The 19,802-nt window shown below is 37.0% G+C and overlaps 1 protein-coding gene and 1 long non-coding RNA gene across 4 annotated transcripts; one reads left to right on the top strand and one right to left on the bottom strand.

The window, feature by feature from the left end:
* Positions 1-176: 176 nt before the first annotated feature.
* LOC114535548 lies at positions 177-15,137 on the top strand. 3 transcript variants are annotated; one of them, XR_003688310.1, is made up of 4 exons: positions 177-287; positions 4,597-4,664; positions 8,927-9,004; positions 14,868-15,137. It is a non-coding gene; the product is annotated as an uncharacterized LOC114535548 (long non-coding RNA). The 3 variants fall into 3 exon arrangements; XR_003688311.1 differs by lacking the exon at positions 4,597-4,664; XR_003688312.1 differs by lacking the exons at positions 177-287; positions 4,597-4,664 and adding an exon at positions 6,254-6,293.
* Positions 13,319-14,321, bottom strand: LOC114535547 (putative nuclease HARBI1). The gene has a single exon (XM_028556846.1). The coding sequence runs from the start codon at positions 14,121-14,123 to the stop codon at positions 13,563-13,565; it is 561 nt and encodes a 186-aa protein (XP_028412647.1). The 5' UTR covers positions 14,124-14,321; the 3' UTR covers positions 13,319-13,562.
* Positions 15,138-19,802: the final 4,665 nt, after the last annotated feature.

Genomic DNA, 19,802 nt, shown 5'->3' with positions numbered 1-19,802 from the left:
TCAATTTTTCTATTTTCATGCCTTATTATAATTTTCATAACGTGTGTTTAAAGGCTCTTTCATAAGTCGAACTTATAGATACGACAAAGGAAGGATACGACTCGAATGCAAATAAGATGAGAGATAAGATACGATGAGAAAGAAGAAATGAACTTAAACAAAGAGTTTAGTGTACAACGGTTAAGACAGCCTATAAATTGATGTGTTTCTATACAGCCTATAAATTGATGTGTTTATAATGTGTTTCTGTGATTATCAAATATTCGAGTCTCTCAATTAGGCCACAGGTATAGTAATTTGACATTTATACAATTATATGCTATTCTGGAGAACCAAACAATTTTCTGCTTCACGAAACTTTGAGTCAGGCCTGTAAATCATTCATGGCGATGCTGATACACGATGAGCAGCTCATAATACCTTGTCTTAATTAAGTCCTCTTTAAGACGTCCAGTTAGAAACAGCACCGCATCCAGCGGTCTGGGGTAATATTTTGAACAATTCTGCGGCATCTCTGGGGGTCCATATTACGGTATCTTTCAAAAGGTCGAATAATTATATCACATTCGAGTGTATTCATTTAAAAAATCATACTATATCTAGTGTATTCCTTCAAACCAAGGTCGAATATACAACATTCTGGTATTTTGGACCTTCACTATATTCCTCCGAGAACACAAGCGAGATAAAACGAAAGACCGTGATAAAAGAATAAAAATTCTGCATGAGCAGGAAACGCTAAGGAAGGTACCTCCCACGCCACCCTGTGTCTTACTGACTGGATGTCAAATTTAATTGAAGAAATCGCTCAAGCATACGACGTTCTATTCCGCTATCGTTATTTATATAACTGGGGCCGGTTGTTCAAAAGCCGGTTAACGCTAACCCAGGGTTAAAAATACCTAACCCAGGGTTAAATTTTAAACCTTGGTTGATTTGCGTTGCTCAAAGCAGACAAAGCTCGGTTAGCGTTAACCCCGGGTTAAAATTGATAAAAAATTAACCCTGCTAGCTAGATGGGTTAACTTTTTAATCCTGGGTTAACTTCGATTCAAAATGGATGAATAAGGAGCTGAAACATGTAAACACGTATAATTCGTCATGAATTAAACACTTTTGAAAGGTTTTACGAATAATTTCGACAGCAAAGAATTATTTAAGTTTGACTTCGTTCGGTTTCAGCTGATGTATTGATTTATTTATCTTCGCTTCAATGCAATACACGATAAATGAATACAACCGTACAAATTGAAACATCGTAATCGAAATATTTGTTTCGCCGATGCTAAAATTCGATTCTTTTGATTGGCAGCAAGTGGTAAGCCTACGTTTGTTCCTGAATTTTGAATAATCAAACAATGCCTGAAATTTTAAAATAGATTGTTTATAATTTGCTTAATTTTGTTTCACATCGACATTGTTTATCATACAAAATGGCCTTTCATTTCGGTTCTTTCCAAAATTCCATGCACGGAAATTACTGTTCAAAACAACGTCCCTTCGACCCTGCCCTCACGGTGATATAATCTTTCGACTAAAAATATAATTTTAACCCAGGTTTAGCACTAACCCAGGATTAAATTTAATCTGCTTTTGAACAACCGGCCACATTTTTCGTTCTTGACCAATCAGAATGCGCGAAATTCAAAAGGAGTGGGAAAATAACACCATCTTCTAAGCCCTCCGTGCCATTCGATATTGAACTTTTCACTTCAAAACTAACAAATTGTGACAAAGCGTGACTTTTTCTTTAATTTCCTCGTGGGGATTTTTTAAATTCGATCTACAACGCGAAATATTTATGTTTGAAGAACCGTGGGTCAACGCGCGTAAAATATCAGACACCCTAATAGTCTGTCTTTAATAGGCATATGAAATACTTTGTCAGACTCTATAAATTTTGCACTTTAAACGTATTTCCTTCCAGTAGACTGACTATTGTGTAGTAAAAACCCTATTCTGTGGTACACAGTAATACCTTTCTCGTCGGAAACGTCAGAGTTACAAGTGTAAGTGTAGTGGCTTCTTGGAAAAGGAAACTAAAGCAACGGAATGTCAGAGTCAGTCAGACCTTCGCCCAAGGGGTTATTTTCTCCAAGAAATTGTTTACTGTTGTTTAATTCTGTTTGTTTTCTGTATCATCGTCGTTGTCGTCGTCATCTTCAGGATCACTCTCTTCGTCGCTGCTTCGTCAACGCTGATATTTGCAGGAGAAAACACAGCGTTGTTTGCTGTCTTGCCAAGAGCTTCAACTTTTGCCAAAAACGTTGCTTGACAAATTGGGCAATGGCTAATGATAGGCAGAACACATTCAATGTGAAGCAAATGTCCACATCCACGGAAAGCACTCCAAATAAAGGGGGTTAATTTTTGTGCAGGTAAGCAAATCGCATTTTCTATGCTGGAAATATTTTGGAAGTACTTTTAAGGATTTATATATATTTATGTATGCACATGCTAACTCAGATTTGCTTAGCATGTTGCTGCTTCTTTTGAAATTAAAGATCTTTACAAGAATTACATTACTGTTGATGGCAGTATTCTCACTAAATGCAACTGTGTTCCTCTGAAACACCGGCCCCCTCATTTGTTTTGCATTCTTTTTACCTGTATGGGTTTGGTAGGGTTTCCACTGATGTGTACCCTAGTGGAAGCAATTGATTGGTGATAATCTTCTCACCAAACAGGTTGAGAAGTTTCAACTTAGTGGTGTGTTTGGGTTGTCTTTGGGCTTGAGGTTGTTGAACTGCCATGTTGAGGTGAGTATAAAAAGGGATTCAAACTTGAGGGTGAGGAATTCAGCTGCCTTTGCTACTAATTTACTAATTTGTTTGGAACTGAAATTAAATTTCCTAGGTGGCACAACTACTGACTGGAAAGAATGCAGCTCATGCTTACAGGCATCAATTTCTTTGCTTTGAATGCAATTTTATCAGCTGTGTTGGTCACCTTGGCCCACTGACAAAATAAGAAACAGCCCTCCAGTGTTTGATACTGTACACCAAAACTTGGCCGCATTTGATAAATATCCAGTTGAGAAATTACACATTGTGTTAAGAAGGACCAAAATGCCTGTAAGCTGAGCTGCATTCCATTATTTGTGCCACCTAGGAAATTTAATTTCAGTTAGTAAATTAATAGCAAAGGCAGCTGAATTCCTCACCCTCAAGTTTGAATCCCTTTTTAGCCACCTCAACATGGCAGTTCAACAACCTCAAGCCCAAAGACAACCAAAACACACCACTAAGTGGAAACTTATCAACTTGTTTGATGAGAAGATTGTCACCAACCAATTACTTCCACTAGGGTTTACATCAGTGGAAACCCCACAAAACCCATACAGGTAAATAGAATACAAAATAAATGAGGGGGAACACAGTCGCATTTAGTGAAAATACTGCCACCAACAGTACTGCAATGCTTGTAAAGATCTTTAATTTCAAAAAAGGCAGCGACATATGCTAAGCAAATCTGAGTTTAATAGCATGTATATACATATATGCACATGCTTTTAAACTCAGATTTGCTTAATTAGCATGTCGCTTAGCATGTATATATATATATATATATATATCTATATATATATATATATATGTATATATATATATATATATTTATATACATAAATCTTTAAAAGACTACTTCAAAAATATTTTCAGCATAGAAAATGCGATTTGCCTACCTGCAAAAAAGTGAACCCCGTTTGGAATGTTTTCCGTGGATGTGGAACCCCTACATAATACATACATACATACATACATAAAATTTGTGTTCTGCCCACTGATCTAACATTAACCATTGCCCAGTTTGTCCAGCAACGTTGTTGGCAAAAGTTGAAGCTCTCGGCAAGACAGCAAACAACGCCGTGCTCGACGCTGTGTTTTCTCCTGCAATCAGCGTTGAAGAGGCGATCACAGCGACGAAGTGAGTCATCTTGAACATGATGACGACGATGATACAGAAAACAAACAGAATTAAACAACAGCAAACAATTTCTTGGAAAAAATAACCCCTTGGGTAAGGTCTGGCTGACTCTGACATTCCGTTGCTTTAGTTCCCTCTTCCAAGAAGCCAACCGGATGTGATATTTAATAACACTACACTTGTAACTCTGACGTTTCCGACGAGAAAGGTATTACTGTGTACCACAGAATAGGGTTTTTACTACACAATAGTCAGTCTACTGGAAGGAAATACGTTTAAAATGCAAAATTTATAGAGTCTGACAAAGTATTTCATATGCGTATTAAAGACAGACTATTAGGGTGTCTGCTATTTTACGCGCGTTGACCCACGGTTCTTCAAACATAAATATTTCGCGTTGTGGATCGAATTTAAAAAATCCCCACGAGGAAATTAAAGAAAAAGTCACGCTTTGTCACAATTTGTTAGTTTTGAAGTGAAAAGTTCAATATCGAATGGCACGGAGGGCTTAGAAGATGGTGTTATTTTCCCACTCCTTTTGTTTACATATTTTGAATTTCGCGCATTCTGATTGGTCAAGAACGAAAAATGTAAACAAACGCACTGATTGGCTAACATTTTTCACCCTTGTTGATTATCAGTGTTCAATTCATTTCAAATTCAATCTCGAAGCCGCGTGGAGACAAGGCTAATACTGGTGAACCTCAGAATCTACACACTCAACACGAGAAAATTTTCAGGTATGCGTCGATAAATCTTGTAGTACTCCATACTCCCTGCATCAATGCGAATCTTACTGAATTTTTTGAATTGAGATAAAGGTTCCACTATAATGTTTCCCGAAATGTTTTTCTTTCATAACAAAATAATCGAGTAACTCAATCAGACCTACAGCATAAAGGAATTGCTAATATTGCACAATGTAAAACGCCTAAGTATAAATTAATGTATAATTTTCTAATCTATAGTAACTTGGCGTTTATCCCCCTGAATACAATTAGATGCTCTTCAAATTTACTGGAGACCTAAACTATTTTGTGCTTCACGAAAATTCGACACACATGAAAATTCGTCCAAGCATGTGACGTTTAATTCCGCTCTCCTAATAATTATCGCTCTTCCTGTTTACTTTAAGTCTAAAAATTTTCAGAATTCATGCGCTTTACTTCTTCCTCGTGAATTCCATAGTGCGTTATTTCAATAGACGTTTCATGATGTTACAAGTACTGATATTATTTTATACTGATTATATGACAAACTATTCAGGAACTGTATGTGTATCCGTCTATTACAGTTAACTGTGTGAAAAAAATCTATCACAAATTGTTAATAAAGACTTTAGAGTTAGACGTCAGAGTTCGACATTCAAGTCAGCTAGGCCTATAAATGGCGATAACATAGCAGCTCATAGCACCTTGTCTTTGAATCCTTTTAACCAGACATTGCATGCTACACGCGTAAAAACGCTCAGGTTGATGCAAGTTGATATAAACAGGATGGAGCAATGTTGTGCTGCCCACATTGTTCAGAGTTGTTATATCAACATTGAACAATATTGTTGAAACTGAATCGGTTGTAACAATATTGCTCAATATTGATAATAACTCGGAACAATGTGGGCAGGACAACATTGCTCCATCCTGTTTATATCAACTTGCATCAACCTGAGCATTTTTACGCGAGTAGAAGGATAAACGTTTAGTTAGGATCAGGGCCGCTGACTGGTGTGATATTTTGAATATTAATATTTTGAATTTTGCAGCACCACTGCATGGGAGGTCCATATTTCGGTATCTTACCAAGGTTGAATATTTATACTATATTCAGGAGAATTTAAGCTTACCAAGGTCAAATAATTAAAGCTATATATTTTCTGGTGCGTAAATTCGGGAATTCGCGAGCTCACAAAGGTAGAATAATTAATTATACCATATTCAGGTGTATTCGAGCTTACCAAAGTTAAATATTACACATTCTGGTGTATTCAACAATCTTACCAAGATCAATTATTAATTCTACCATATTCTTGTATATTCGAGTGTTGACCTTCACTACTTCTTGTCGTGTTTTACTGAGAGACTAAATGGTCATATTTTTTTGTACTTCGCCGACAATTTCGTATTCAATATTTCGCGTTTGTTCCTTTCTGCTATATTCGACCTTTACTATTTTTTATCGTGTTTTACTGGGTACCTTTCCAGAGACTATAAATATAGTCTTACTTTTTGCCAATACCATACTTTTTTTTTCGCCTTTGTGCGGATATTTTGACTGATGCATTTGCGACAATCGCATCAGTCTGGATCCACCCGTGCATACGGGGCCAGTCGTTTCTTTCTCCGTTGAGGTAACAAATTTTACATCTGGAGGTAAGGAGATAAACTGCATTATAAGATATCTCATATAGCAACCTTTTAAGTTTATACTAGCTTGCTATCTTAACAATAAATTATTGATATAATTATACAGATTTGAAATATAATGCAATCAGATTTAAAATATCCATGCGATCCTCGTTTTTTTTGGCTGTTAAGAAAGTAGTATATTACACTAGTCAAGGATTGGTCAATTTTACTATTTTTATGGCTTATAAGTCGAAATTATAGATACAACAAAGGAAGGATACGACTCGAATGCAAATAAGATGAGAGATAAGATACGATGAGAAAGAAGAAATGAACTTAAACCAAGAGTTTAGTGTTCAATGGTTGACACAGCCTATAAATCATTCCTGCTGACTACATGCGAGGCAGCTCATAGCACCTTTTCGTTAGCGTTCAGTTAGGGAGATACTACACCGCTCGGTTGTGATAAACAGGAACACGAACTCGTTAACTGATGTAAAAATATTACATTGACGTAAATTGGGAGGAGCTAAACTGAGATCTCCTGACTGAATTTCTTTGTGACTCCACAGTCCACATGGAATAATTTATAAGATCTATGATGCATTTCGGTTTATCGATTTGTGTTTCTGGGATTATCAAATATTCGGGTCACTCAATAATTAGGCCTATACAGGTATAGTAATTTGACATTTATCCCCCTGAATGCAATTATATATGTTATTCGGGAGAGCCAAACCATCTTCTGCTTCACGCAACTTCGAGTCAGGCCTATAAATCATTCATGGCGATGCTGATACATGATAGCAGCTCATAATACCTTATCTTAATTAAGTCCTCTTTAAGACGTTTCGTTAGAAACAGGACTGCATACAGCATTTTTTCTCTCTTTTGTGATATTTTGAGCAATTCTGCAGCTTCTTTGGGGGTCCAAATTTCGGTATCTTACAAAGGGTGATTAATACACCATTCCGGTGTATTCAATCTTACCAAAGGTCGAAAATCATACCATATTCTAGTGTATTCTATCAAACCAAGGTCGAATATACAACATTCTGGTATATTCGACGTTAACTATATTCAACCTTCACTCTATAATATACAATGCTGCCAAGTTAAGACAAACAGCAATACGAATTCGTTGATTTAACAAATTTTTACATCTCACGTTAATGGACGAAGATAAACAGATAAGATTTCGACTGCATTTTGGTTTATATAGTAACTTGACATTTATAAACTAGGCTTCTACAAACACTGAAATATGATGCAGATTTGAAATATCCGCATATGCAATCAAAATTAATTTTTTTGCTGTTTGAGAAAGTACTATAAGTTCATTAGTCTAGGATTTGTCGACTTTTTCTTTTTATGGGTTACTATAACTCTCATGCTTCATGTGTGTTTAAAGTCCCTTTCATACGTCGAACTTTTAAGGTTCCGGCTCAGTCGAATGGTAATAAGCTTAAACAAAGAGTTTAGTGTTCAACGGTTTAGACAGCCTGTAAATCATTCCTTCTGACTACATGCGTGGCAGCCCATAGCACCATTTGTCCATTTCGTTTGCGTTCAGTTAGGAAGATACTATACCACTTGGTTGGAACAAACAGGAACACGAATCCGTTAATTGATGTAAAAATATTACATTGACGTAAACTGGGAGGAGCTAAACTGAGATCTCCTGCCTGAATTTCTTTGTGACTCCACAGCCCACAGGGAATAATTTATAAGATATATGATGTATTTCGCGGTTTCCCGTTATGTGTTTCTGTGATTATCAAATATTCGAGTCCTGAATACAAATATACGCTGTTGTGGAGAACTAAAAAATCTTCTGCCTCTCGAAACTTCGTGTCAGGACTATAAATCATTCATAGCGATGCTGCATGGCTCTGCAAATTTTTGAACGAATTACGTATTCAAGCATTTGCAAATGCATTGTTTACGATGTATGGAGATCAGTTCATATTAAGGCGCTGTTACAATAATTATGCACTTTTCCTTGCAAATTGCAATGCAATTGTAATTTTGAGGGATGTCAATTAGTAAAGAGTGATCGAAATGTCAAGAAAACGTCAGCGGAGCGTAATAAAATGTTGTATTCGCCAACACTACATCTCTCAAGAGTAGAATTGCATTGCAAGTTGCAAGGAAAATTGCATCGTTCAACACAGCAAAGCGGGACGAGTTGCTATTGCTAGCTACGCCACTGTCTACACGTTGAAATATCTGCGAACAAACAGAACTGGTAATGTAAATATCGTAAATTTCTCTCGGATCCACCTTTAATTTGTCAAATGATTAGCATCAAATACACAGTTCGTTAAGAAATAAGCATAAATAAATACCGACTCGGTAGTGCGTGCTAGCAACTTTACAAAATGTGAAAATGACGGTTGGTACTTGCGAGTTCCGGTGGCAACTTGCTCGGTGGCATGCAAAATCGTGGTTAGTTTAAATGTTTGACTTTGAAACCACGACATCATTTTGATCAGACTGTTGCAGAAATTTGCTAATTGAAAGCGTAAGTCACGCAGCGTTTTCTTCGCCTATCGTCTTTATTTTTTATCTTTTCTGCACACTTTTCATGCGAGAATATCTTCAAATACTCTTAGTTTGCTCTCTCTAACTAATTGTTGTTTTATCTTTAATTTCAGGTCCAAAATTCTGGCAGAAATTTATCCGGCCAAGTTTTTCAATTTATCCAAATGCCTCTAGGCAAGCCGTTGAAGGAGGTCAGAAAGTCTACCATTAAAGGACTGTTGTTGTTCTTGTTTAGTTGTTTGTTTGTTTGTTTTTTTGTTTGTTTGTTTTCAAAGCTTTCCCACGCCACCAAGAACACCATGTAGCACATTTAAGGTTGTCTTAAGATTTGAAATATCGTAGTCAACAGAACAGCGGTTTAACCATAGGCAGCCCAGACTTTGACTTGCGCGTGTGATACTCGCGCGCGTGTCGCGCTTACGTTGTTTACTTCGTCTATATACTAGAGATACATGCATGCAGCAACCCCTCGCCATTTCAAACGAAGCAAAAATTTTCCTGAGCTAGCCAGACCTAACCTTCAATATTATGAAATGTCCTAATGTAAAGCCGATAGCTGATGTTTCAAATATTTAGGAAAAAAACACAGTCGTAAAGGTGAAGTGAAATCACCCGTTTTCCTGCTGCTTTCCGTTGAATTAAGTTATAGACTTTCACAGTTTAAGTGAGAGTTAATACTTCATTATAGCTAAAGCTTCAAACATCAAAACAGCCCAAATAATATAAATAACCAAGCAGTGAACGTCGAATGTTGTTTTTCGATTATTAAACTCATGCAGTGATTGCAGTCGACTGTATATAAACCTTTAAAGTGATATTTGTTATATTAAAACTCCGAATTACACTTTTAAGGACTCTTTTGGAAGTTAAAACGATGATGTAAAGTCTTAAATAGTCGGTCACGCCTTCGCAAAACTGAGCAAAACGACATACTGTACCAAGGTCATAAAATGTATTCGTACAGCAAACACGAAATAAACCTCGAAATAAACAAAATAGACTCCTACCATTTCAAGGATTATAATCGAGTTGTCCCTTTTCACCGCTAATTCCTCCAGTTCTGATAATATAACTCTTCGCAGTGTTTTATCTGTTATTTGATTCCACATTTCATATTTTGTTTTCGAAATATTTTTTTAAAAAATAGTTTGCAAAATGACAATTAAATTGCTGACGTTTTTCACTGAAACACAAACGTTTCGTCTTAGCCAATCAGGAAGTTGCTGATTACCAGTCTACACTCGTTCGCATTTCGCGCATGCGCACAAGTACCATGACCATTGAACGTCCATGACATTTGGGCAACTTTGGATTCCGCTATGTTCTCCCGGGTGCCGGGTGTAATTCCTAATCTCCGGGCGGAATTAGTACCCTCGCACGGTGCTCCGCACCGGCTCGGGGATTATGACAAGGTAGGAAAGAGTTTATCAAAATATGGCAGATATACCTTCGTAAATGTATAATTATCTAAAAAATTACTTGAAGAAACGCCACAATAACTACAACTTAATAATTACCGATGATTAAACCACATTATTCTGCAGTTTCCATGTTTTTAAACAACATCTATAAAGCCTTCAAATTAGCGAAATAAAACAGGAATTCATACGGAATTTTGAGAAAACTATCCGAGGGTCACTCCGCCTAAGGAAACGTCATATTTTTTGAGATATTAACTAAACGCTCATTGGCTTACCTGCAGGACCACCTATGACCACCTATCCCTTTACGGAGTGACCCTCGGGGATAGTTCTCTAAAAATTCCGTATGAATTCCTGTTTTATTTTGCTAATTTGAAGGCTTTAGATGTTGTTAAAAAACATGAAAACTTTAGGATAATGTAGTTTAATCATCGGTGATTATTAGGTTGTAGTTTTTGTGGCGTTTCTTCAAGTAATTTTTTAGATAATTATACATTTACGAAGGTATATCTGTCATATTTTGATAAACTCTTTCCTACCTTGTCATAATATATAGACGAAGTAAACAACGTAAGCGCGACACGCTCGCGAGTATCACACGCGCAAGTCAAAGTCTGGGCTGCCTATGGTTTAACAGTAAATAAAAATCGGTCTTAAACTTGTTTAAAATGTTAATCCGTGTCGTGTCAATTTATGCATGGAGTCAACCACGAGTTAACCAATGCCAAACCCGGCAACGCGATATTCGCTTTAAAAATCAGGGGCCGGTTGTTCAAAAGCGGGTTAAATTTAACCCTGGGTTAGCGTTAAACCTGGGTTAAAATCCTTAACCCAAGGTTAGCTAACCCCAGGTTAAAACTCCGTTGTTCAAAGCAGTGTGAAAGTTGCGGTTAACTAACCCAGGGTTAAGGCAGTTAACCTTAGGTTAAAAAGCGCGCGAATTCTTGCAAAATGGCGGACGTTGAAGGAGAGAAAAGAAGAAAGCTCAACTTTACGGTGACCGAAATAGACACTTTGACCAGCAGAGTGCAAGAAAATTTAGGACTAATCCAGTCAAAACTAACCAATGCGGTAACGAATCAGAAAAAAAATAAAATTTGGGAGAATATCACAAAAGAAATAAACGCGATAGGGGTGGCAAACCGCACAACAAGCGAAATTAAAGAGAAGTGGAAGAACCTGACCAGCTCCGCTAAGAAAACGTTTGCCGATGTGAATAGGCAGATGCGAAAAACTGGAGGTGGTCCTCCACCTAAAGAACCCACTGCAGCGCAAGAGAGGATAATCAAAATATTTGAAGATACTCCTCTTTTTACCGGATTAAGCGGCTTTGAAACAGGTACCGGTGGGAAGTGATTGCATTTGTTGCGCTGAACTGTGGTACAAGTTTGGGCAAGTCTCTAAATTAGTTTCCAGAGCGCAACGCTTAATTAAATTGTAATCATATATTCATTTCATATCATCATATTTGCACGAACGCGGCCATGTTTGCAAAGAAATTGCCAAGTTTTCAACTATTAATATTTGTTCAACTCCATTAGTGAAAACGGCTTCCTAAACTAAGATAAGTTTTTTTCTTTCTAGTTGAAATTCTAACTTTGCCAAGACTCTGCTATATATAAATGCTTGTGTCAACACTTTGCATTTTGCAGTTTCGCCTTTTTTTAAAGCATATACTTTGTTTATTGTATATGTATTATGTTTTATTATTTGGGTATTTTATGTCTCTTCATTTTTCAGACGGACAGGATAGACAATCCTTGGAGGGTTGTAGCACGCCCGCACTTAGAGACGGTATCCTTCAAGAATTAACAGAAGTAGGACAACTCGACTCAGATGATTCAGATGAAGATAATTATGATCGTGAAAAACAGCGTCCGATACCACCATCTTTCAATAAGGAAGAAGTCTTTACTCCTAATTGTTTACCTGTGCCCACCACCCTTATCCCCGCCCTCCCTCCACCAAGCAAAACAGAACGAAAAAGGAGAATAACAAACCAAGAGGTTTTAAAGCTGCAAGCTGAAGTTCTACAACACCAGAAAGAAGTTTTAATATTGAAGAAGGAAAACCTAAAACTAAAAAACCAGGCTTTAAGAGAGGCACAAAATAGTATGCTGAAGCTTTGAAGGGTACTGTGTCTATTCATTCTTTGATAACTTAATTATTTCTATACAGCTTAATTATGGTTGGACTTTCAGAACCTCAAATTCTATGCATGCAAGTGGTAATAGGGGTTGTAAGGTACTAGGCATTTACACATTAAAAGCAGACAGATTGCCTTGTGCAACAAATTTTCATGTTCATGATTGTAAATACACACTCTCAAGTACTTATCATTCTTTATTCCTCCAACGTTAAAGGAAAAACTTATTAATATAAATTTCATTTAGCTGTATATAATTTTGTGTGTAAAGTATTTATATTAATGTTATATATTTATTTTATTTATAGCATTCATAAACTGTTCATAAACTAATCACAATTACATATTTGCAATATAATTTATAACCCATACTTTATTGACACTGTATATTAAATTATAATATTTGATATGATAATATTTAATATTAATTAAATGGGTATGTGGAAAAAGTAGAGTGTACACTCAGTCATTTACAAGCTTGAACACATCAATCAACTTACCATAATAGCCTGTGGTTTAATATACACAAATTCATGCCAATTAATAGCTGTTTAAAAAAAAGTGTTTGCTATATGGTCTCTGATAAGATGGCCTGTTTCATGCCCTTGATATTCCTGTACTTCCAGTTCATCATCTTCATCATCATCATCATCATCCATTGGCTCATTAAATGCAATTGCAATATTATGCAATATTGCGCATGCACCAATAAGCTGGCAAACCTTTTCCGGGTGCATTCTCACTTCTGAGTGCAGAAGATGGAATCGTCTTTTCCATCTACCAAATACTTGTTCAATTATGACCCGGGTCCTCCTATGGGCTCGGTTAAACCCCCTTTGATTTGCTGTGGCTGGCTCATGATATGGTGTCATAAGGTATGGCTTCAGTGCATAGCCACTGTCACCAAGCAAAATTCCTTGCTCCAAGTGGTTGTGGTTGTTCTCAAGCTGCTGGCATATTTGAGATGTGTGGAAAATGTGGCTATCATGGGTGCTGCCAGGCCATCGAGCCACAATGTTTGTAAACCGTCCTATCAGAGGAGTATATTAAAAATGTAGTACATTTAAACGTGTGGTGTAATGGCTTTACTGATTCAAAAAGTTATTAATTAAACTGGACTAATCTTTTGGGACGCCCAGTACAAGTAATAGCAGTGTGATTATATATAATTATGATACAGTATCAGTATGTACCTTCATGATCACAAATGCCCTGTACGTTGATAGAGTGATAGCGCTTCCGGTTCACGTAATTATTCTCGTTATGATGTGGCGCCTGAATTCTGATGTGTGTACAGTCAACACAACCAATCACAGACGGAAAGCCAGCTTGTGCAAAAAAGTGGTTCTTTACTTTCTCGATTTCGTTTATTGAAGACGGCCATTTTATGAAATCATTTCGTCTTCTATTCAGTGCCAAAGATACATCTCTGACCGTTCGAGACACCGTTGATTTGTCAACACCGAAACTATCTCCAACAACTTGTAGGAAACTGCCGGAGGCATAAAATCTCAAGGCAATTAGGACTTGTTGTTGTGGCTCAAGTGCATGGCCTCGCTGCGTATTGCGAATTAAATCTTCATGCAGAAGGTTTGTAATGTAATTTATTGTGTTTCTGCCAAACCTATACCTTGCCCTTAGCTCATCGTCGTAAAGGCCGTCAATATTTATGCCACGTGGACGATATCGTCTTTCCCGACGAGGATGATTTATTCGAAACAAATTAAAAGGAAAGCCTGCCATGTTTTATTTGCGAACTTGATACGTTAACCTAGGGTTAAGTAAGTTAACCCATCTAGCGAGGAGGGTTAAAGTTAACCCTTCCTTTAACCTAGGGTTAAAGATAACCTAGTTTTGAACAACGCAAAGTAACCCAGAGTTAAAATTTAACCCAGGGTTAAGCAAATTTAACCCTGGGTTAGCGTTAACCGGCTTTTGAACAACCGGCCCCAGAACGTTTTCGCACTCGCCTAACCCCATTTACCTCCCTTTTGCGGCAAATTTCGTGATTTTGCACAGCAAAAAAAAATTTAGGGCAAAGTGCTAAACTTAAATAAAGTTTTTTTGGAACTATGTACTTAAAAATATCAAGACCAAAGACTTGAAGCATACAACCGGCTCATGCATGTAAATCCAGTTTTGTTTAACTGAAGTGGGGTAAAGTTGACCGTAAAAAAGAGCAAAATATGTATATTATTTTGTAGAAAAGAACAGTGAAGGAATGTCAGTATGGGGAACTAAGTCTGAAAAAGCTTGCATAATACATTCAAAATAATGCGCATTCATGCATGATATTTACGGTGCCGGCGATTGCTCCAATAATAGCTACAATTTGTCGTCCTTTAATTAACTGACTATCTAGCTATAGGCGAAGTATAAACTACAGTGTCGGAGGAATAGATCTCAAACACATACACCTAAAGGGTTGTTTTTAAGAACGCAATGCATTGCTAGGATTCATTGAAATTTGATTTTTTTCCTTAACAGTTTTTTAAACCAGTTGATGAAGGGTCTGTCAAACATGTCCCATGTTCAACAGGGGAATCACTGCCAGAAAATGCTGTTGAAGGTGGATATGATAACGGACCATCTTACCACGGGAGAGGAATTGTTTCGGAGAAAACAATTCCAGGCAAGGTCGGAGTAGATTCGCCTAGAAATGGCCGTTTGAAAGGGGCGTGCATTCCTTACGGATCTAAAGAGCACCGCGTCCACACATTCGAGGTGCTCACATCAACATCGAAAACATCCTATGTGAGATGCAAAATGGTGACAAGGCACCAAAAAATGCTATTGAAGGAGGCTACGATGGAGGTCCTTCATACCATGCAAGGGGCGTAGTTGCAGGAAAGATGATTCCTGGAAAAGTTGGAGTGGATAAGGAATACGATGGGAATCTTAAGGGAGCATGCATCGCCTACGGTGGCAAGGAGCACCGCATTCACGATTATGAAGTTCTTGTTTTAGAATGATGATACGACAATTTTAATTTAATTTTTTATTTTTTTATTTTATAAGCTTTGTCACAATATAGATTTACAAGTAAAACACCATTATAATTTATAACATTATTAGAGCTATCCTTGCAAACTTCAATTTTACAGTCAAAAAACTATTTAACATATTAGAATAGACATGGATCTGTGAAAGTCCTCACTGCAAGATAGGAATAATCCGTGTCGAATAAAAAGTTGACGAAGCAAAAATGCTTTCTACGACTCTTAGGGTAATCGCAAAACAGTCTAGACAAATCATAACGCCATTTCTATCAACCAGGGTATGGAGTTCTCGTTTAATGAGAAAATTACCAATAGTTTTTCAGATTAGGAATTACACCCGGAACCCGGTAGAACATAGGCGAATCCAAAGTTGTCCAAATTCTTTGTCATGGACGGTCGACGTTGGGTGGTTTTGTAAGTTATGCGCATGCGCGAGTAACGTCTGTGCTTTAAGAATAACTAATTCTGATTCTGAATTTCAAGTGGTTATCAGCACTTCAACAGCGCTTAACACTAATTTAGTATACTACCTGTTTACAAGCACAACATGTTTTCTACTGATATTCAATCCATAATCCATAAAGGTAGAATACAGATTTTTGGCTTTACTATAAAAAGGGTATAAAACTAGCTACAATCTATGATTATTTACAATACTTAGATAAATCTTTATTTACAGTTCTAAACAAATATGTCTTTAATCCTACTTTAAAACTATTTACAGGCTCAGACAGTCTTAGTGTCTGTGGTAACCTATTCCATAGTGTTGGTGCAACTACAGAAAAACACCGTCCTCCATAAAATTCTAAATTATATTTTGGGACTACTAATTGTTTATCTACTGAAGATCGTAGATTACGTTCAGGAATATAAATCTTGAGCATATCGTTTATATATGGCGGAGCTAGACCAGATAGTGCTTTATAAGTGAGTAATAGTATCTTATATTCAATTCCTTCTTTCACCGGCAGCCAATGCAGTTTAAACATCACAGGAGATACATGATCCCTTTTATTTGACAAAGCGACCATCCGTGCAGCTGCATTTTGGACTTTCTGAATTCTTTGTAGGAGTATGCTTGGTAATCCATACAATACGGCATTGTTGAAATCCAATCGGGAAGTAACCAAAGCATGTACCAAAGTTTTAGCAGATTCAAGGCTAAGATATTTTCGTATTTTACCTAATTTTCTCAGATAGTAGAATCCAGATTTGCAAACAGTTATTACTTGCATCTCCATATTTAACTGCGAGTCCATCGTAACTCCAATATTCTTTGCCTTTGGCGATAAATCAATAAGTTCGTCACAAACTGTTACCGAAAATGAAAATGGACAAGGGCGATATCGAGACGATAGCAACATTATCTCAGTTTTTCACTGTGCAATTTCAGTTTATTCCTAGATAGCCATTCATTCACTTTTCTGATACATTGCTCAATCTCAAATTTAGCGTCACCCAACTTACTTGCATTAGTCGATTTAAACGTAATGTATAATTGAGTGTCATCAGCGTAGAGATGATAGCCAATGCCCATTGATCGTATAATATCTCCTATAGGTGCAATATAAAGTGAGAAAAGCATCGGTCCCAAAATACTTCCCTGTGGAACACCAGATCGTATAGTTCGTTTTGTAGATTGGCCATCAAGAACATATACCGTAAATGACCTTTCATCAAGATATGATTCAAACCATCTTAAAGCCTTTCCGCTGATCCCGTATTTCGAAGAGAGTCTGTGCATTAATATTGCATGGTCTACAGTGTCAAATGCCGCAGAAAGGTCTAGGAGAACTAAGATCACTGCATTTTGATTGTCCAAAGCTTCCAGAACATCGTTTTGAACCTTGACCAAGGCTGTTTCAGTGCTGTGGTGTTTCTTGTAACCAGACTGTAGAGATTTACTTAGATTGTTTCTCATGATGTGTTGATCTAATTGAATTGCCACAACTTTCTCTAGGCATTTAGACACAAACTTGAGATTTGAGATCGGTCGAAAACTAGGATATTCATCAGTGTTCATGTTATCTTTCTTCAGCCTTGGTTTTAGAGCTGCACATTTTAGGCTTACAGGTACAGTAGCAGTTTCAAGTGAGTTGTTAATTATATTCATATTTTATTAATCGGTGGTAACAAATCAGCCAAACACTCCTGCACGATCTTAGAGGGAACTGGGTCCAGAACACACGATTTTTGGGCCATTTTTTTCATTATGACAGTCAGATCCTCAGTAGATGTCGGTAGAAAGGACTGATTTAAATTCACTGCATTTCATCGACGATGGTTCTATGGTGTTGGTACACATTGGAATCGTGGAATGTGTTAACAAATCATTTCTGATAGCGTCAATTTTGTTTTCAAAAAAGTCTGCAAAATTGTTTGCAAGTTGTTCAGATGAACTACACGGTGGATATTTTCTTTCTTTGATCCATTAAACATTCTCTCTACTTTCTTAAAAAGTTCCCTTTGATCAGATTCGCAGTCATTTATTAACTTTTTATAATAGTTGGTTTTTGCGTTTGTAATAAGCCTATTAACATCAACACACTTCTGAGTATATAATTCTCTATCAACGGTTAATCGTGACCTTCTCCAACGATGCTCTAACCTTCTTTTTATGATTTTTTGTTCCTGAATTTCGGGGGTATACCATGAGGTATCTGGACGTAATACTTTAAGCTTACTTTTGATGGGTGCATGCGAATTCAGTAACGTTACGAGTGTGTTTTCATAGGCATCAACAGAAGCAAAAGTGTTGATCGCGGTGTTGCTTTTTTGGGCAAAAGCTGATCTTCTTATATCGGCACAGAACAAATCAAAATTTATCGACTTGATGTTCTTGAAGCTAATGCTCTTCTTTACAGAATAAGGTTTAGTAAACAGTAACTTACAATTTACTGCAAAATGGTCCGAGATACCAGGATCAGTTACATTTACGCCGGACACAAATGTGTCATCTGATCTTGTTAATATTAGATCCAGCGTATGACCTTTTTTATGGGTAGGAACAAGCACATGATTTTTATAGTCAAACGATCTAATCAAGTTGTTGAACTTTTTCGCCGACACATTGTTGATATCATTAACATGAAAATTGAAGTCGCCCGCTAGTAAGACATCTCCAATGCCCTGGCTCGGAACAAGTATTTCCAGCAAATTAGAAAATTCATTAAAAAAAGTAGCTTCATTTACTCCGTTCTTTTTTGACATAGGAGGACGGTAGACAATAATAATTCTCACAGTCTTCGATACCGATTTCATAGTCAGATCCATATATTCGAATGATTCGAACTTTCTAATGCTCGGATTTTCCTTGATATATAAGGTTCTTCTAAACACAATAGCTACACCACCACCACGAGATTCTCGAGGAACATGTAAGAATGAATATCCATTAGGAGTAGCTTCACTTATTTCAAAATCATTATTTTCAGGGGAGAGCCAGGTTTCTGTTAGGACCAAAATATCCAGTTTGTTATCTACGATAAATTCATGAACAAGACACATCTTGTTTTTTAATGATCTTACATTCAGCGTGCTAAAATGTATCGCTAAGCTTGCTTTAGAGGGTTGAGCCATGGGTGCACAGGCAATTGTAATCAAGTTGTTTCGCTTGGGTTGCTCCTTATTAATATTCAGATTTCGAGACCGTGTCGTCATTATTCTTTGAATCATATAGCATTGTCCATTATCAGAAGTATATCCATCATCAAGCTTAGTAACTGGATTTAAATTAGAGGAGAGGGTATTTGCGAGGGATTGGGAAGAAGGAACTGTGAATTCCAATGGGACTTGTGGGGGAGCACTGGGAATTCCATTACTGGTCTTGCAGAAGGTATGGGTCTCACAAATTTGGGTGGTAGTTTGGAAACCTGGTCAAAGGGTCCATGTAGATGTTTGGTGGCATTGACGCTCTGCTGCCGAATAAAAAAGAAGCATTGGGCAAATGATTATTTGTCAATGGTCTTGGTGAAGCCTTTCCTCGGTAAATCGTTGCATGGGAAAAATCACAGTTATTCTTTTTCAAACAGTATCCTCTTCTTTGCAAAAAAGGACAGAAGGTTTTATGCTTAGGGATTTTGTGTTGAAAATCGCATCGGTTCCCTTTGAGACATCTGCCTCGACGTAACAAGAAAGGGCATTGAGTTGAACTTTTTGTAGCATTTACTTCTGTGTTTAAGCTTCCTTGCGTTTGAATTTGCTGTTTATTTATAGGTAAGTTATTTTCTATTAAGTTTATAACAGATTCTTGTTGATTTTGCTGCGCACCAACACGATTTGGGATATCCGATTGAAAGTTGGGTGGTTTAGTACTCACAAGTTTAGGAGGATTAGGGGTCACAGATTGGGGATCATTAGTTGCCACATTTACTGGGGAATTATGCACTGAAGGACTGATATCATCTTTTTCTTGATTGAGATT

The sequence above is a fragment of the Dendronephthya gigantea genome, unplaced genomic scaffold (assembly GCF_004324835.1).
Source record: "Dendronephthya gigantea isolate DGI-Jeju-01 unplaced genomic scaffold, DenGig_1.0 000120F, whole genome shotgun sequence".
NCBI lineage: Eukaryota > Metazoa > Cnidaria > Anthozoa > Malacalcyonacea > Nephtheidae > Dendronephthya > Dendronephthya gigantea.
The sequence above is the reverse complement of the archived record's forward strand: the minus strand, read 5'-3'. Positions and strand labels throughout refer to the sequence as shown.

Excerpts from the sequence above, each read along its gene's own strand:
- LOC114535547 (XM_028556846.1), bottom strand. The coding sequence starts at position 14,123 with ATGGCAGGCTTTCCTTTTAATTTGTTTCGAATAAATCATCCTCGTCGG.